Source organism: Diabrotica virgifera, chromosome 9 (genome assembly GCF_917563875.1).
Source record: "Diabrotica virgifera virgifera chromosome 9, PGI_DIABVI_V3a".
NCBI lineage: Eukaryota > Metazoa > Arthropoda > Insecta > Coleoptera > Chrysomelidae > Diabrotica > Diabrotica virgifera.
The window spans coordinates 156,497,875-156,517,356 of NC_065451.1; the positions used below are offsets into that span (position 1 = coordinate 156,497,875).

Here is a 19,482-nt window from a genome sequence, read left to right on the forward strand (position 1 = left end):
GTGAGACGGATATAACTTAAGCTCCGATAACAGTGCTGATGTCTCCGGATTAACCACAATTTCCTGTAAAGTTTCATTCGAACTTCCAATTGTTAATGGTGGTTCAGTTAAGGGTATTGTACTCCAATTTATGATATCGATATAATCCATAGCGTTCATATTAAGCACAGGTGGTACCTCAAATGTTCGTAGTCGCTGGTTTATGTTACTTAATCGAGCTTTAAAAATACGGCGCACAGCAAGCTCTCTAATATGTTTTCTTGGATCTCCTAACATTCCAAGTAGCATATTTTCTGGATGTGCAAAAAAACTATTTCGCAATAGAACTGGACCCATTACATCCTTTAGGGGTTGTGGTAAATACCTAGATAACTGAATCATTTTCCAAAAATTAAAGGCTCCATGTAGGCAGAACGGTCTGGTTTTTATAAGGAACCATACTGGAGCATACACTTTTAAAATAAAGGTTACTAAGGTAATCAAATTATCTGATGGAACCACAGTGGAAACATATAAACGTAGTATACGCTTAGCCAATGTTAACCAGCGGGAATGCACTATTTTACCTGGGCACCGTTTAGAAAGTTTGTTGTCAATAGGTACTTCCCTCTGAGATTGCAACACACATGTCAAGAAGATATTGTTGATCTGTACTTAAATCAGACCTATCCAAATTCTCCTGTACATATGATTCAATTACACTGAACTTAACAACAGGTAGATTTTCACATCCAATGAGTGCTTGTCCTATAGGTCCGTTGAAGTGACGAGGTCCAGTTGTACTACCATCAAGGAAATCCATAAGGTGTCGCAAAGGTAATTCATTACAGTGCAGCTGGCAAATAAGCCACTGCAACGGGCGATTTAAATGTTTTTCTAATTGCACAATAACACCATTAAACTTTCCAACATTAACATTCGTCCCATCACACCCTATTACTCTTAAGACATCTGTGGATACGTCAGAGTCATCAAAATATTTTAAAATGCTTTTTAAAATGTTCACAGCAGTACCAGAATCAGGAGTAACATGCGCCAGATAAGTCGACTCAGGCATTTTTAAGATTGTAATATGTTCTTCTCGAATTAACTTTTGACGATTATCTTCCATTTTTAACGTATTATCCTTGTGACCATCGAAAAAAAAGCCACGTAACTGTGAAGAATCGTCCATTTCAAGAAGGGCACGTTTTTTTGTTCTAGCATGACGAATTTTGCTCTTATCTATAATGTTGCTATTATCTTCCATATTTATAATATCGACGTCTTGTAGTACTGCTGAAGCGACTGCAGCACCAGCTCGATCAGAAATACCAAAACGATCGAGTGTTCTTGCAAGCACAGGTAATTGTAACACATTATAGGAAGCTAATGATTTTTGCTGCACAGTAGAAGTTTCTGCAGAACTGATCGATTCATGTGTAAGTGTTTCCGTCGCTATTCTTTTCTGCCGAGATCGATTTTTCGGTAAGTGAACAACATTCTCATTTAATTGTTTTTGAATTTGCAATAAATTTCTCTCCTCTCGGTTCTGTAACTTGTTGGACATTGTTATATCTATGGCACCAATTACCATTCGTCTTTGAGTTCTTTGGTCTTCTAAAAATGGTCGTTCGGCTGCTGGCACTTTAAATACCTTATCGCAAGAACAATTATTGGGAATCGGAAGACGTCGTAGAACGTTATGAACCGATTATATATATATAAGAACAATTATTTAAATCTAGACATTTACAAGCAGCCACACCAAATAGTACTTTGGATTGTGTTCTGAAATCATTTAACTGTTTTTTATAACTTGCAACACCACTGCGTTGTTTATAAGCTTTTAGTAAATTTCTAATTTTAAGACGATAAGTTGTTATTCGCTTTATAATACTGCACTTCTGAAGGGTTGGAATTGAAGCACGACTCCAAATTTCCTGAATTTTCTTTGGTACAATTTGACTTGTCTCAGTTGCGGTTTGTTGTGGATTTGTTGCAATCGGTTTTAATTCATGTTCAACATAGTTGAAGTAAGTGTTCATATCTTCATATGTTATATGTTGGTAAAACTGTTTCGTTTATATTATTGGACGCTCCAAATATAGGACACTTTAGCTCACTTCTGGTGTTACGCGCCATTTTATCGGTAAACATAAACATATAAACAAACTTAGGTATATTACGACGTAAAAGATCAAGAGATACGACGACTAATACGACTGTATTCCGTGGTTGTTAGTCGAAAACTGATTCATTCCCAAATGAAAGAATTCTCAGCCAAGTCAGTGGCGTCGCTTCACGTAATGATCGCCTAATTTAGTTTTAACATAATGTCCTTGTGGCAGTTGAAATATAAAAATATACAAATCTTTATTGTAAAAAAACTTTTAGTTTTAATTATTTAACAATGTGGTAAAATGCAAAATTTAATATTTTTAATATAAAAATTTAGATTTTTGACATTTATGTGGCAGTTCAAAATAATTTTTATTTATTAATATTTAATATCAAAAATTTTGTTTTTATACACTTCAACTTTTTTCAATTACATTTTACCATTTTAGTAATTTCGAAAAATCGGCCCACCCTAGTGAACATTCCATTTGACCCTAGGTTGATGGAAGATCGAACAAATTGGAAGAAAGTTGTACAGTCAGCCAGGACCCACCCAGGGTTGTAGCACTACGTGATGATGATGATGATGATATAGTAGTAATTCCACCGTATGAATTTCACCGTACATTTCACCTCGTTTTGGGAACACAAAAAGCTATATCAATAAATTTATTATAATATTAACATATTGTTTACCTGGTACTAGTAGATGTGCCTCTGTCGGATACAAAACCGTTTGGACATGTAAACGTTATACTGCTACCATCAGCAATATCTGTACAGTCTATATATTGATTCTTAGAGTTTTTACAGAGCATTTGTGTTCCACTCGGTAATAAAGGTTTAGGACATATTCCTAAAATTCCAATAAAATTACTAATTACTTTAAGTGATTTTTGATAACTTATTGTTTACATTTTTAATATAATACATTATACAGGGTGTAACAAAAATACAGGTCATAAGTTAAATCACATATTCTAGGACCAAAAATAGTTTGGTTTAACCTAACTTACCTTAGTACAAATATGCACATAAAAAAAGTTACAGCCCTTTGTAGTTACAAAATAAAAATAGATCTTTTCCAATATATCGAAAACTAGTTGAGATTTCTTATTGAAAACGGACATGTGGCATTCTTATGACAGGGATATCTTAAAAAGAAATTATAGTGAAATTTGTGTACCCCATAAAAATTTTCTGGGGGTTTTGTTCCCTTAAACCCCACCAAACTTTTGTGTACGTTCCAATTAAATTATCAATAGTAATACCACTAGTGATTCAATTTTCGCGATAAGTCTGTCGATTTACTTCTAAACGAAACTGAGTTGCTTGAAAACACCACGAGTCCGTAGGACGAGTGGTGTTTTCTTTAAGCAACTCAGTTGAGTTTAGAAATAAAAGACAGACTTATAAGATCAATTAAATCACGACTGGTATTTTATTAGAGTATTTCACGAACAAAGTGATAGGTCAAAAATTCAGTAGAATGAGAGAATTCAGTAGAATTTAATAATAATACATTTGATCTAGGTAACCCAAATCTACCCATTTTCTGAATAATTCACAATTAGTCATAATCATGAAATATTTATTATAACTATAAATAATTTGTTACAATTATTTTTTACCTATAACAATAAATAATTTGTACACGAAAAAAATACATTATTCTCGACTATAATTATTATAAACGGTGCAATTGTAAAAATTTTGAATAGTATGACCGTTATTAGGTGGAGACAATGTATTGTTGCTATTATTACTTGATGTACTTGGAGTATTCCTAAAAGTATTCACTATGTTCTGATGATGTTCGGCACTAAGATGTAAATACGGTTTCATCGAGTTCGAACTTCCATGTCCAGTAATTTTCATAGCTTGTTGTTCACTAACGCCAGATTGTAGTAACTGACTAACTGCAGTGGCACGATTAGAGTGATTCGTTATTTTCACTTTTTTAGTGTCTAATCCTATCTTTTCTGCAGACATTTTTGTCCATTTGGATATTGTATTAATACCAATAGGACAATTATTGTACCAATTACTATTATTATATTTATTCCACTTGCCATTCACAGTCAGAAAAAGTCTATCATTGGTAAGAGTTTCCCTTTTCGATATAAGTTTCCGGTATAATCTCACAGGACACATTTCAGGATTCTTCAAATTTTGAGTAAGCCATTTATTATCTGCACAGTTTTTATCACCACCTTGGCGGGTTTTGGAGAATATCGGGTTATATGCAATTCTGTTTGTTAAACAGCCTTTGTTGTTAGCCTCTTCCTTGAAAAAATGTAACATGGAAAAACTTGCTTCGTTACCTCTCCAAGCTAATTCTACGGCAGCTATATGAAAAAACTTCTTTTGGAGTCCCTCTGGCGTGTCTTCGTCCAATTGTAAGCACATATTTTTATATTCATCCGAAGTCATAGCGACAGAACTCATTTTCCTTTTATCGGGTACAGTTTGCAACAATTTTCTCTTACTATCACGAGCCGCTCTCGCTTCCTTGAAGGTTATATCTTTGAAGGGATCAATTTGTCTCTGATACTCACAGAAATATTTTTCTTGTACCAATTTTGCAGTAGTGTTCCATATGGTTTTAATAACACTCTCCTTGTAATTACTACCATCAATTTTTCGCATGTTGAAGGCCCAGTCTTTTAGAATGAATCAATGAATGCTAGTCTTTCGTTGTTATTTTCTGCATCTAATTTGTAGTTGCGATCCACACAGAACATCATAAATTGTCTCCATATATAAGATTTAGATTTTCTTGTGTTACTCGGTATATTTTCTTCAATGTTTTGGTTTATAACTTCGTTTGAAGTACCACCGAAACGACTCATTTTGACGTATACAGCTACAATAATTTTTTTGGCAAACGTCAAACTTTGCTTTGCGATCGGTATCCATGGTTACGTCGTTGAAAACACGAAGCTGATAGACCAATCAGAATTGAAAGACAGTTGGTGTTTTCACGATAACACAAGCTGTCTTTGGTTTGTAATTGGTCAGATTATGTGAAAATTTTAAGATGAGTGAAATAGTCATTGTGGCACCGTTAGTTAAACACAGTATTTTTAAAACTTTTTTGCCTCTTAGTACTTTTTCGAAAAGCTAGTTTTTATCGAGATATTTTGCATAATTTTCAAATCCACCACATATTTGTATACTCTTACGTACGACTAAAGAGACCTGGTATACAAATTTATTTATAAATTACAGTTTGAGATATATTTGAACCATATTAGAAAAGAAGCCACATCTCGATAAAAGGTGCCATATCGGAAAAATACTAAGAGGCAAAAAAGTTTTAAAAACACTTTGTTTTACTAATGGTACCGCAACAATAGTTTAATTGAAACGTACACAAACATTTGGGGGTTAAAGGCACAAAACTCCCATAAAATTTTTATGTAAACATATTAAAAAAGAAGCCGCATCTCGATTAAAACTGGTTTATCGAAAAAATATTTAAGAGGTAAAAAAGTTTTAAAAACATTGTGTTTAACTGATGGTACCACAATAATAATACAGGGTGTAACAAAAATACAGGTCATAAATTTAATCGCATATTCTGGGACCAAAAATAGTTCGATTGAACCTAACTTACGTTAGTACAAATGTGCACGGAAAAAAAGTTACAGCCCTTTGAAATTACAAAATGAAAATCGATTTCTTCCAATATATCGAAAACTATTAGAGATTTTTTATTGAAAATGGACATGTGGTATTCTTATGGCAGTAGTATTTTAAGAAAAAATGATAATGAAATTTGGACACCCCATAAACATTTTATGGGAATTTGGTTCCTTTAAACCCCCCCAAACTTTTGTGTACGTTCCAATTTAATTATTATTGTAGCGCCATTAGTTACATACAAGTTTTTAAAATTTTTTTTGTCTCTTGGTACTTTTTCCAAAAGTCAGTTTTTATCGAGATATTTGAATATTTGTCAAATCCACCACATATTTGTATATGGTAAAGTACGATTATGGAGACTTGGTAATAATATGAAAATTTATTTATGATTTGCATTTTTAATTATATTTTGAACCATATTAAAAAAGAAGCCACATCTCGATAAAAGATGCTTTATCAAAAAAATACAAAGAGGCAAAAAAGTTTTAAAACACTGTGTTTAACTAATGGTAACGCAGTAATAGTTTAATTGGAACGTACACAAACATTTGGGGGGTTTAAAGGAACAATACCCTCATAAAATTTTTATGTAAACATATTAAAAAAGAAGCCGTAACTCGATAAAAACTGCCTTATCGAAAAAATACTAAGAGGCAAAAAAGTTTTAAAAATATTCAATTTAACTAATGGCACCACAATAATAATTTATTTGGAACGGACACAAAAGTTTGGGGAGGTTTAAGGGAACAAAACCCCCATAAAATTTTTATGGGGTTCACAAATTTCACTATAATTTTTCTTTAACATGTTCTTTCCATAAGAATGCCACATATCCATTTTCAACAAAAAATCTCTAATGGTTTTCGATATATTCAAAAAAATCGATTTTCATTTTAATACTTCAAAGGGCTGTAACTTCTTTTGTGTGCATTTGTACTAAGGTAAGTTAGGTTCATTCGAACTATTTGTGGTCCCAGAATATGTGGTTTCATTTATGACCTGTATTTTTGTTACACCCTGTATAATTGGAACGTACATAAAAGTTTGAGGGAACAAAACCCCCATAAAATTTTTATGGGGTGAACAAATTTCACTATAGTTTATTTTTAAAATGATCCTGTCATAATAATGCAACATGTCCATTTTCATTAAACAATCTCTAATAGTTTTCAATATATCGGAAAAAATCGATTTTCATTTTGTAACTTCAAAGGGCTGTAACTTTTTTTGTGTGCATATTTGTACAAATGTAAATTAGGTTCAATCGAACTATTTTTGGTCCCAGAATATGAAATTTAATTTATGACCTGTATTTTTGATACACCCTGTATAAATGGTAAAATGAACAGTGAAAAGGAATGGAAAACCTTTTGCACTGTGAAGCTTGAAGATATCAGTCAAAAAAGATGCGAAATAAAAGCTACGTTGTTCTACTAATCCATATATTGTTGAAAACGTTTCGTTTTATGTTTACAAAATAGCATCAGTTCATTATAATATGTGAAGTATTAATTCTAACTGGTAAACGCAACAGATCTGAACAAAAGGTCCTCCAATCAAAAAATCACATTAAAGTGATGTAATTCAACAACACAATATCTATGTTTTCCATGCATTAACACTTTTTTTGCCAGGGCCGGAGTAGCTCAGGCAGTAGGATGCCTGACCTCCGTGCTGGTAGGCCGGGGTTCAAATCCCAGCGCCGGCGCCGGCGAAAACACCTAGACATTTTTAAAAATGCCTATAGGCCTCAGGTCCACTCAGCCTGAATAGAATGAGTACCTTGGGTAAAACCAGGGGTACTAAAAGTCAGTTGAAGGGCAGCACTGGCCCTGTTACCTTCCTTGTATACCGTTGGCCCTAGTTATAACAGACTACCCTGCCATAATCCCAAAGCCGCGTTAGCGGTATGAAACGGGAGACTATTATTATTAACACTATTTTCAAATTTCTATACTTACTTAAACATGTTGGATGACTGTAATAACTTTGACAGTCATTATATGCTGAAATAGTAGACAATATATATCGCGTATTACATGAAAATCGTAAGATCGTGCTGGACAATACAATATCACCGGGCTTTTTTTCTACGCCACCTTCTAGAAACCATTTTCCATTTTTTGGATAGGGTGGAAGTATGCAGTCCTCTATGAAATATTTAGACATTTCTCTTGTTATAAAAGAGTAGTAGAATTGGACACTGGTGTATAAGGCGTTCGTTTGGTAATTACATTGAGAATTCTGTAAAGTTGGTGCTATACTTACTATTCCTTGGAGGTAGTATCTGTAAAGAAAGGGAAACACAATTAATATATGTATATTATATATAAAGGCTGTTTGGTCAAGAAGGGGCTATAGCTTAAACTTAGATTCCTGAGCTTAAAATAACCGAAATACGGGGTGTCGAAGTTAAACTTTATTTATTCTTGAATATTTTAAAGACAGGCATGGAATAATAACACGAAATTTGGTAGGTAGGATTTTTTGGGACGAGAAATCTAAATTTGCTACCAGGAATGATGTGATTGCACTATTGCACTACCAAATTGCACATAGAGAGCGCCACATTCGTCTTTCAGCGTTCATTTAATACGTTCAATTTTTTATCCCCCACTGTTTAAATCAAAACTTTTATACTGTTAATATTTTTACCTAATACCTACTACATTCATCTCGCTAAACTCGACTGTTTTCGAGATAACCTCAGTTTAAATCTGCGATGCAACATAATTTTTTGCATAATATCATTGTAGTTGTACCCGAAAAATAAACATGAAACCACAATAATTGTGCAAATTCGCAAATTATATGTCATTGCATCGCAAATTCCATTTGAAGGAATTGGCGAAATATTTTTGGAAATTATAATTGTCTATTTTTATATTTGTATATTTTTAGCGTGTAAATTCTTCTTCTTGCAGTACCGTCACCTATCGGAGGTTGGCTACCATCACAGCAATCTTAACTTTGCTGGCTGCAGCTCTGAACAATTGTACTGAACTGCACCCATACCACTCCCTTAAATTTCGCAACCAGGAAATCCTCCTACGTCCCACATTTCTCTTTCCCGAGATTTTTCCTTGGATTATGAGTCTTAGCAGAGAGTACTTTTCTCCTCTCATTATGTATCCTAGATATTCCAGTTTTTTCGTTTGTATGGTTTTTATGACTTCGCATTCCTTCCCCATCTTCAGCAAAACATCTTGATTTGTTACTCTTTCTGTCCATGGTATTTTCCACATTCTCCTGTAACACCACATCTCGAATGCCTCAATCTTTTTGATGTTTATTTTTTCAGTGTTCAAGCTTCCATGCCGTACAGTAGAACGGAGAAAACATAGCACCTTAACATTCTCGTTCTTAAGTTTATATTTATGTCCCGGCCGCATAGGAACTTTTTCATTTTGACAAACGATTTTCTCGCTATCTCTCTAGCGTGTAAATAGCGTGTAAAATATTATCTATGCAAAAAATTATGTTGCATCGCAGATTTAAAATGCATTAATCTCGAAAACGGTTGAGTTTAGGGCAATGAATGTAGTAGGTATATCTTTTGGTAGGGGAGTTACTCGAGCGCGTCAGACTATTACATGGGGAGAAACCTTGTACCCTGAAAATGTACCTCTACCTTATATTGGCTCTTAATGCAGGGGAGTTTGTTAAGGGGGGCCGAAAAAAAAATATATCCTTAGAAAAACTCGAAATCGTCAGATTAAGAGAAGGTAAGTTAAGTACATGCAAAACAGTGTATATTTCAAAAATCTGACGATTTTAGTGGGGCGTAAGGAAATGGGTGATTCCCAAAGTTTCACAAGAAAAAAACGAATATTGCGCGAAATGAATGACAGATCGAAAAACTAAAAAACACGTGCTCAATATTTTTTAAAAATCTATCGAATAATCCCGAACACGACTTCCCACGGAAAGGAGTAGGTGCACCGAGAGAACAATTTCTTTTCTCCTAAAACACCGATTTCTTTGAGCAATATTTCTTAAAAGTTAACATATCCTATTAACTTAAACATACCGGTTCACATATAAAGAAACGAGTTTTTTAAACACAACTCAATAATTTCTTACAGATAATTTCTTCAATACTATGAAATGCATTAATGGTTACATTTAATTATCTTATCCTAAAGTTTTTATTTCTTAAATTGAAAACTACAAATATTTTGCAGTATAAGAAATATAATGTTAAGTTAATCCATATTTATATTTGTGAACAAGAAATTTTCTTGCAATCAAATAAATATCTTAAACCGCAAGAAATAATTCTTCAGAAATACCCTCTGTAGTAACTGTGGTTATAAAATAAAAACTTTGTCATTAATGTCGAAGTGTTACTTGCAAAGAGATTTTCTTCCACAAAATAATTGCGTAGATTAACTATTTATGATTTAGTCGTCAGTGTTTGTCAAGATGGCGTGATATGTTCATGTCCATATAGATGTATTTTGGATTTATTGGTGTTCTCTAAAAATTAACGGATATTTTGAAGGTACGTACATATATAGGTATTAAATAAAAGTAAATTGAGTAATTTAAGATGTAATAATAATATTGTTGCGTATCCGAATGGTTAAAAAAGAAACATAATAGTATTTTTATATGCTTTTTAGGTATAATGATGGACGACCCTGAAATAAAGGAGCTTATTATTCTAACTGGGAAATATGCCACAATTTAAAGCTGGGACAGAATGATATAATATAAAGCTTCAGAACAATATTAAGAAAGGAGTTAATAACCAACTGCGGGGCCTTCCAGAAATGGTAGAACTTCATACATGTAAGTACCTTTTTAAAAATGTGTACTTATGTATCAACTATAATAGGTTTCTTGAATGTATCGTCTTCTATAAAAATATACAATACAACGCTATATCAAACATGGCGGGTGCAACGCTGAGAATGTGTTCTGTTAATTTATTTGAGATAAAGAAATCAGTTAGTCTAAAAGAAATATATGTTTATGGTTAAGAAATGTTATTGCCGAAAACCGTGAATTAGTTAATATGTATTAAATGACTTAGATGTAAACTAATAACACTTTCCCGTAATAAAATTTCTTAATGATTAGGTGTGCTGTCTCTTTTAGATTATAAAAATTAAGAAAATGACATATTATTATGTCTGCTTCAATGTTTTACATTGGTTGTATTTTCCCTCTTGTTTTAGCTAAACAATGTTTATTGTGTGACTTAATATTATACAGAAAAATAATTAATATTTCATTAACAAAAAGAAAAAATAAACAAAGATGTGTAGGTTAAATAATGCCATGTTTGAACTAAATATGATTGATTATTATTAGTATTAATAGTTCTTATGTGGGGCCTTGTATTTGTTTTTTTTTATATCTCCTAAATTTGTCAAAATAAATATCTATATCTTTCTAAAAAAAAATTATTAAAGTAAGTTTACTCTTTCTACATAACGATTTTGTTTTAGTGAATTGCTGATATACAAAGTGCTATTAACAAAAGAAGGAAAATTTGAGGAAGTTGGATTTGCCTCTCCATCATTTTATTGTTGTGTAGAAGCCAGTGGTTTAAGAGTGGAGAAAATATTTGTATGTAATAATAACGTTTTATATCTTTTTTTATTAATAAATAATGATTTTACCTTAGCACAATGATTTATTTCGCCGTATGTAATATCACTTTATTTTCAAGAAATATTAACTTAACTCTAAATATACGTTTATCTCTGCGAAATATATTTCTTAGCATTAAATACATTAATAGTCCTGTCGCCAGGGGGGGTACAACGGCCTCGTTAATTCAGATGGACTTACTCAAGTTTTTTTTATGTATTTTGACCCGTAGAACACGAATTTTTTGGGTAACAGTTGATCCGGATGTCGATAAGATTGTTATAGACCAAGAACTTGAGGAATCAAATAACAGCGATTTTTGGCAAAACAAAACAATATTTTGTATTTTTTGGGCCATTTTAAGTAAAAAATATTTCTACAAGTTTTTTCGTAGGATGCACAGTTTTCGAGATAAACGCGGTTGAACTTTAAAAAAATCGAAAAATTACAATTTTTGAACCCGAATAACTTCTGATTAAAAAATAAAATAGCAAGTCTGCTTACCGCATTTGAAAGTTTAAGTCAAATTATATCGGTTTTGATTATTTGCATTGGTAAAAATTTATTTTTTTATTGTTTAACAAAGCTATAAACACGTAGGGTTTCCCGTGCTTTTACATGCGTTTTAACGCATGTAACGTAGAAATAGTCTTGATTGCACTAGTACCTATTCTACCTACTCGTTCGATTTTAAATGAGAAATCATAGAAACATCACTCACGCACTAGTTGTTTGTAGCTTTGTTTAACAATAACACAATAAATTTTTAGCAATGCAAATAATCAAAACCGACATAATTTGACTTGAACTTTCAAAGGCGCTAAGCAGAATTGCTGTTTTACTTTTTAATCAAAAGTTATTCGGGTTTAAAAATTGCAGTTTTTCGATTTTTTGAAAGTTCAACCGCGTTTATCTCGAAAACTGTGCATCCTACTAAAAAACTTGTAGAAATATTTTTTGCTTAAAATGACCCAAAAAATACAAAATATTGTTTTGTTTTGCCAAAAATCGCTGTTATTTGATTCCTCAAGTTCTTGGTCTATAACAATCTTATCGACATCCGGATCAACTGTTACCCAAAAAATTCGTGTTCTACGGGTCAAAATACATAAAAAAAACTTGGGTAAGTCCATCTGAATTAACGAGGCCGTTGTACCCCCCCTGGCGACAGGACTATAATTATTAATAGTAAAATAATAATATTCCTTACTAAGAAATATTATTGCTCAGAAAGAATAGTTTTGTAATGTGTAGAAAATATATTTTTATGACTAATAAAATTAATTAACATCAAGTGTAATTTCTTTCTGATAAATGGGTTTGAAATTTGCCAGAAAGTGATAGTTCAATCATGTTTAAGATATATTTCTTTGGCTATAGTAGAATTTATTTGAAATATTTTAGAAAATTATATCTTACATACAAAGATATATTTCTTAGGCAATATGCCAAGTCGATCTTTCTTAAATATTAATAAAGTTTCTTTATGTCAAGAATTTTTTTCTCTCGGTGTGGTAAATTTAAAATTTAAAATACGAATCCCGCAATATTTCGTGAAATGAACATCAGATCGAAAAACTGAAAAATACACTTATTCAATATTTTTGAAAAATCTATCGAATGGCACCAAACACGACCCCCACGGAGGTGGGGTAGAGGTCACTTTAAAATCTTAAATGGGAGCCCCCATTCTTTATTGCAGATTTGGATTCCTGGCGTAAAAATAAGTAACTTTTATTCGAGACATTTTTTCGAATTATGGATAGATGGAGCTAAAATCTAAAAAAACGATTGTTGGAAATGGAAAATTAAATTAAAAATGGATAGTCTACTAAAATCTTCCCCACTAAAATGGAAAATTTGACTTAACTTTTTTTGATTTTAGAACTTACTCTTCACAACCCAATAGGTCCTCATAACGCTCGAGTGACTGCACATTTAGCATACCTTGCTCCCCTACAATTTTTTAAGTTATAATATTAGGAGAATAAAAGTTTTGATTAAAAAGTATGTAGAGGGGGTAAAAAAAAATTTAACGTATTAAATGAGCGCTTAAAGGTGTATGCGGTGCCTCTGGGTAATACATCATTTTTGGTGGCGAATTTAGATTTCTCGTCCCAAAAAAACCCGCTTATTAAGTTTTGTGTTATGATCTTATGCCTGTCAGAAAATATTCAAAAATAAATAAAATAAAAGTTTATCTTTGACTCCCTGTATTTCGGTTATTATCAACTTTAGCACTAAGGTAAGTTAGCTTAAATCGACCTATTTTAAGCTCAGGAATCTAAGGTTCAGCTGCGGCCCGTTTATTACCACACACCCTGTATATATACAGGGTGATTGATTAGAGGGGTAAAGCTCCGTAGATCCTTTATACAGTGCGTCCATAAAGTAACGCATAAATTCATTCTTTCGTAAGCCAGCGACTTAAAAGAAAAATCCCGAAACCCGTCGATTTTTATTTTTAAATTACGATTTTTTGGCATATATATCATACTAGTGACGTCATCCATCTGGGGTGATGAGAATAGGGGTTATATGATAGCTCATTTGAAAGGATATTTAATTCTCTATTCACTGATATAAACATTGATATAATTATTTACACAATATTACACTGTTGCGAGAAAACAGAAAAATGTTTTATGTAAAAAATTAACATTGGTTTTCACTTGAACGAAATGTTCAAGTTTCCAAGAGTTGGACGGGTGTCAGCTTTAACACTGAATTTAAACGAAGAGCAATATTTATTTGTTAAAAATAAATATTGTCTTTTCTGACAACAGTAAAACGTATTTTGAAATAAATAAATAAATTACATACATTCTTCTTTTTGTCTCAATTAATTTTATTTAAAAAATTGTTTGAACACCCTGTATAAATAATTATGTTAATGTTTTTATTATTCAATAGAGAATTGAATACCCTTTCAAATGAGCTATCACATATGACCCCTGTTATCATTTAAAAAAATCATCGATTGCGTCATCAAGCCCAGTTGGATGACGTCAGTGGTATGATATATACGCCAAAGAATCATAATTTAAAAAAAATCGACCTTTTTCGGGATTTTTTTTAAAGTCAATGGTTTACGAAATAATGAATTTATGCGTTACTTTATGGATGCATTGTAGTAATAGAGAGCGATAAAGGTTAATAAAAATTGTAGCCAACTTTAAGCTTCACATTAAAAAATTAGTTAGAATGTTACAGGGTGTTCGATAATATAGTGGCAGTCCAAACTTATGTTTTTTTTTTTTAATTGCAACACCCTGTATTTTATTTTATATTCGAAATCTTGGTGGCCTTTTATAACCTTCATTCTTAAAGTAACTCCAAAAAAATCGGTCCAGTTTATTAAATTCTGGTAATCTGGGTGGCCACGCTACTGGTCCATCGAAAAATGAAAATATCTCGAAAACTAATATATTTAGACATAGGGAATGTTGAATACAAATTAAAGTAGGTACGGTAATGGTACTTTTCCATAGTGATATAAAATACAGGGTGTCCATTTAAAATAACTGAACAAATAATGTACTTGCGTCTTGACTCACCCTAAATTCAATATAAAGAAAATTAGCAATATCAAATGAAAATTTTGACAATAAATAAAAAATATGGCATTAATAATCCATTGCTTTTATGCTTATTTTTATTTATAAAGTGAGTTGAACTTATTACGATTTTCATACAAAATTGTTTATAACTTTGTAAATACCATGTATAACATAACAAACCTTTATATTTTTGTGATGGAGAAGTTAACAGGATTTCGAATTTGAAATAAAATATAGGGTGTTCCATTTAAAAAAACATAAGTTAGGTCTGCCACTGTTTTATCGAACACCCTGTAACATTCTAACTAATTTTGTAATGTGAAGCTCAAAGTTGGCTACAATTTTTGTCATTAACTTTTATTGCAATCTATTACTATAACGGATCTACGAGCTTTACCCCACTAATAAATCACCCTGTATAATATATTGTTTGATCGATATGACAACGGTATACCTATTGTCTTCTCGATTTTTAAAAACAAGACCGCTCCCGCTGTCTCCTTTACAGACCGCAATATTTTCATTCTGACGACCAGCACAAATTTTATCAAATATATTATACACTTCCTCCCAACTTGGTGGTAGCTCTTTAGCACATGTGGCACTATCTTTGTATGGTATTCTTATTGCTTTAAGGATTTCTGAGGGCTCTTCTTCTTCAGTAAGGCCCCAACCAGCTACCTGAAAATTGTAAACGATATTAAATGTTACGTCTAAATTAATGAATGAAAAACGCTAAAGAAATGTGCTGCGTCAATACTGCTGTGCTAATAATTAACGAATAATAATTAATGAAAAACGACAACATCCGGTCACAAGATTTAAAATAAATATAGATATACAGTATGTCCCTGTAAGTTGGAACCATAATATGGAAAACTTTTTTATTATTAATTTTACGAAAAACAGTTATTCTTCATAAAAGTTCTGCATGGTCTAAAACGTAATATTCAACCATCAGATATCAAATTTTATGAATATTATACGAGGTCTGTCAAAAGATACGAATTTCGCTCAAGAATAAAATAGCTTTATTTTTCACAATACTGAAAATTGTTATTATGAAAAACTATTTGGAATTAAGAACTATATTCTAATATGCAATTACATCCTTCTAATTGATTTTTTTTTTGAATTATGGATAATCAACATTATTTTCAGTTATTCAAATTATGATAAGTCTTTTATTATTAATTTTACGAAAAAACATTATTCTTTATAAAATATTCTGCATGGTCTAAAACTTAATATACCACCATCTTATATCAGTGGCGGCTCGTCAGAGGAGGCAAGGGAGGCTCAGCCTCCCCATAAATTTTTTACACACTCTATACTGTTTTGTTTATCATGAATCGCGAAAACAACAATTACTCTCACTATTATACAACGTGTAAATTCCATATTATCACTAATTATCCATACGTACGGAGCATTAGCATTAGAACGCATGATCGCGTCTCAGTTTTATTACATATTATTGTAAGCAGGACCCTGGGTTATCCCGAGATGCATGAACGGAGCCGAGAAGCCCAGCATTCTCCGTTGCTCATGCTCCGTGCAGCGCAGCAGGCGTTTAAGGAGACCCGGTCTCCTAACAGTGGCATCTACGGCGCCATCACACACTGCCCGGAGATATACCAAGGGAGGCAGAATAGCTTCTCAGCTCCGTTGGGTGGTTGGGTGCGTCTCGGGACAACGAATTTTAGGGTCCTGACTAAAAATAATGAAAAATCTAAAAGTGCGAATTTTGTTATGAAATTTGGTATGTGGGATTATAATAATATTTAGAACAACTTGCTCAAATAACTTTTTCCGATATCTCTAACTCAAAGCAAAATATCGGTAATTTATCGTGTTTTTGAATTCGCAGTAGGCCGCGTTTATAATTAAAAAAATTCAGTTGAGTATCTTAAAAAATTTGAAGCTTCATTATGTATGGACTGCAAAACTTCAAATCTGTATTTATTTTGATATGCATAGGTATCTATTTACAAATAGATGAAATGGTTAACAAATAAACGACACAAACTTTGGTATTAAACTTTTACTATTAGACTAACTATTTTTAAAATGATATGATATCATGAAATTATGAATTAGGATGATATTATGAAATGTAAATAAAAAAGGTCAAAAGATGGGGCCTTAAATTACATTTTTTGGCGCATTTTTTGCTAGTGCAAATTTGTCTAGATATTTTACAGTTAGGTATAGCCTCCCCTATTGTAAAAATCACGAGCCGCCACTGTCTCATATCAAATTTTATCATATACCAGAGGTATGTCATCATCATCATTATCATCATCATCATCATCATTATTCTCTTTGCCTTATCCCTGTGCGGGGTCGGCTTCCCTAATTGGAATTCTCCATACAATTCTATCTTGAGTCATATCAATATTAATCCTCTTTACCAACATGTCCTGCCTAATCGTCTCCCCCCACGTCTTCTTTGGTCTTCCTCTCCTACTCCTTCCAGGAATCTGCATTTCAGCAATTCTTCGTATTGGGTGATTAGCGTCTCGACGTTGAACATGACCAAACCATCTCAACCTATGCTCTCTCATTTTGGCATCAATTGGTGCCACACCTAGTCTTTCCCTAATATACTCATTTTTAATTTTATCCTTTTTTGTCACTCCACTCATCCATCTAAGCATTCTCATTTCCGCCACATGCATTCGTTGTTCCTCTTTCTTTTTCACTGCGCAACTTTCAGTTCCGTACATCATAACCGGTCTTATGGCTGTTATATAGAATTTTCCCTTCAACTTCATTGGAATCTTCCTGTCACACAGCACACCACTCGCTTCCTTCCACTTCATCCATCCAGCCCTAATTCTGCTGCATGCATCTCCATCCATTTCTCCATTACTCTGTAATACCGATCCCAGGTACTTAAAACTATTGCTTTTTACAATCAGTTCATCATCCAAAGATACATACCATGTTATTTGTAGTAACTCCATCTTTAAATGTACGTTGCAAATACTCTGTCTTTGTCATACATACCAGAGGTATGTCAAAACATATGAATTTCGCTCAAGAGTAGGTAAATAAAATACCTTTATTTTTCACAATATCGAACATTGATTAGTGAATATGAAATGTTGTTTAGAATTAAAAACTATGTTCCAATAAGTAATAACATCCTTCTAATTAAAATTTTCTGAACTACATATTTACTCTTAATCGAAATTCATATTTTTTTACATACCTCGTATAAAATTGATAAAATTCGATATTAGATGGTTGTATTTTAGGTTTTAGACCATGCAGAACTTTTTATGATGAATAACGTTTTTCCGTAAAATTAATAATAAAAGAGTTATCACAATTGAAATAAATGAAAATAAAGTTGGTTATCCATAATAGGACACTTGCATAAAATTTTAAATTCGAAAAAAAAATGTTATAAATCACAACAGAACATAATTTAAAACATGTATCGAAGATAAAAAAGTTGTTTTTTTGTTCCGTTTGGCCCCTTAAGACGATTATAAATTCAAATTATTGCAGCTAGTCCAAAACGCATGGTGACTTCATATGGTTGTGTGTTTCCATTTTTCAGCAACAAAGTAAACAAAATTGTATGAAATTTTAAATTAGACATTATAAACGTCAGTATAAAATAAGTTTGATCGTTTGAACTATTTTAATTACATAAAAAAAATGTACTTTTACAAAATGGCACTAAACAACACTTATAGTGTTTTCTTTTATTTCCCATAGTAAACCTTCTATCCCTTCCTTCAAAAACTGTATCAAACTCCAATCTCAACAAACTGGTATATATTATTACAATGACATAGGCTAAATGTCATTAAAATATAAACAATTTTCCCCTATTCCGCGACGATGCCCTGGCCAAATATCCAAGTAGGTGGAGGCCAATAAACTAAAGAATAAGAAGAAGCATATGCCTAAACACAATCATAAATATAACCATAAAGTTCAACTATATGACTTCACGGATCGTTTGAACTATTTTAAATCACAAAAGATTTTCAATTTGTACTTCTAAGTTATTATGAGTTTTTGAAGCGTGAAATTTTTGAAATCTCATTTTTAAACAAAACTGAACATTACCTATTATGTAATAAAAAAATGTGCAAGATCCCTATTTAAAAAGAAATTCTCAAAACATGTTTTTTCAATTAAAAGGATGTAATTGCATATTAGAATATAGTTCTTAATTCCAAACAAATTTTCACAATAACAGTTTTAAATATTTTAAAAAAGAAAGCTCCTACTTTACTCTTGAGCGAAATTCATACTTTTTGACATAGGTACCTCGTATAACAGGGGCGTAACAGAGGGCCCCGCAGCGTAAAGCTTGCGGGGGGCCCCAATCGCTTAAGGGTCCCATCTTGTCATCTGATATTATGTAAAAATCTGTTATTGTTAAATTATTTTTACGTTGTCTGTTTAAATTTAAAAACGTAAAAATTTCTAACTAGACGTATTTGCCAAGTGAATCATCTCATGAAATTTAATCCCTTCCGGCCTACCGAAATTTTATGGCAGCGACAAAAAACTACCTATTATATAATGCTTTGTACGTGACTATTGA

General features: G+C 32.2%; 1 protein-coding gene across 9 annotated transcripts in view; it reads right to left on the minus strand.

The window, feature by feature from the left end:
* The window catches only part of LOC126891728 (uncharacterized), an 827,477-nt gene that overhangs the window by 121,207 nt on the left and 686,788 nt on the right, over positions 1-19,482 (minus strand). For 5 of the 9 annotated variants that reach the window (XM_050660999.1, XM_050660994.1, XM_050660997.1 and 2 more), the window contains exons 8-10: positions 15,364-15,590; positions 7,710-8,035; positions 2,797-2,956 (exon numbers count right to left, since the gene is read on the minus strand). The exons of 3 other annotated variants lie outside the window; for them this stretch is intronic. In XM_050660999.1, coding sequence (XP_050516956.1) covers positions 2,797-2,956; positions 7,710-8,035; positions 15,364-15,590 — 713 coding nt within the window. The remainder of the gene's footprint in view (positions 1-2,796; positions 2,957-7,709; positions 8,036-15,363; positions 15,591-19,482) is intronic. One more of the 9 variants, XM_050660996.1, reaches the window with a different exon arrangement.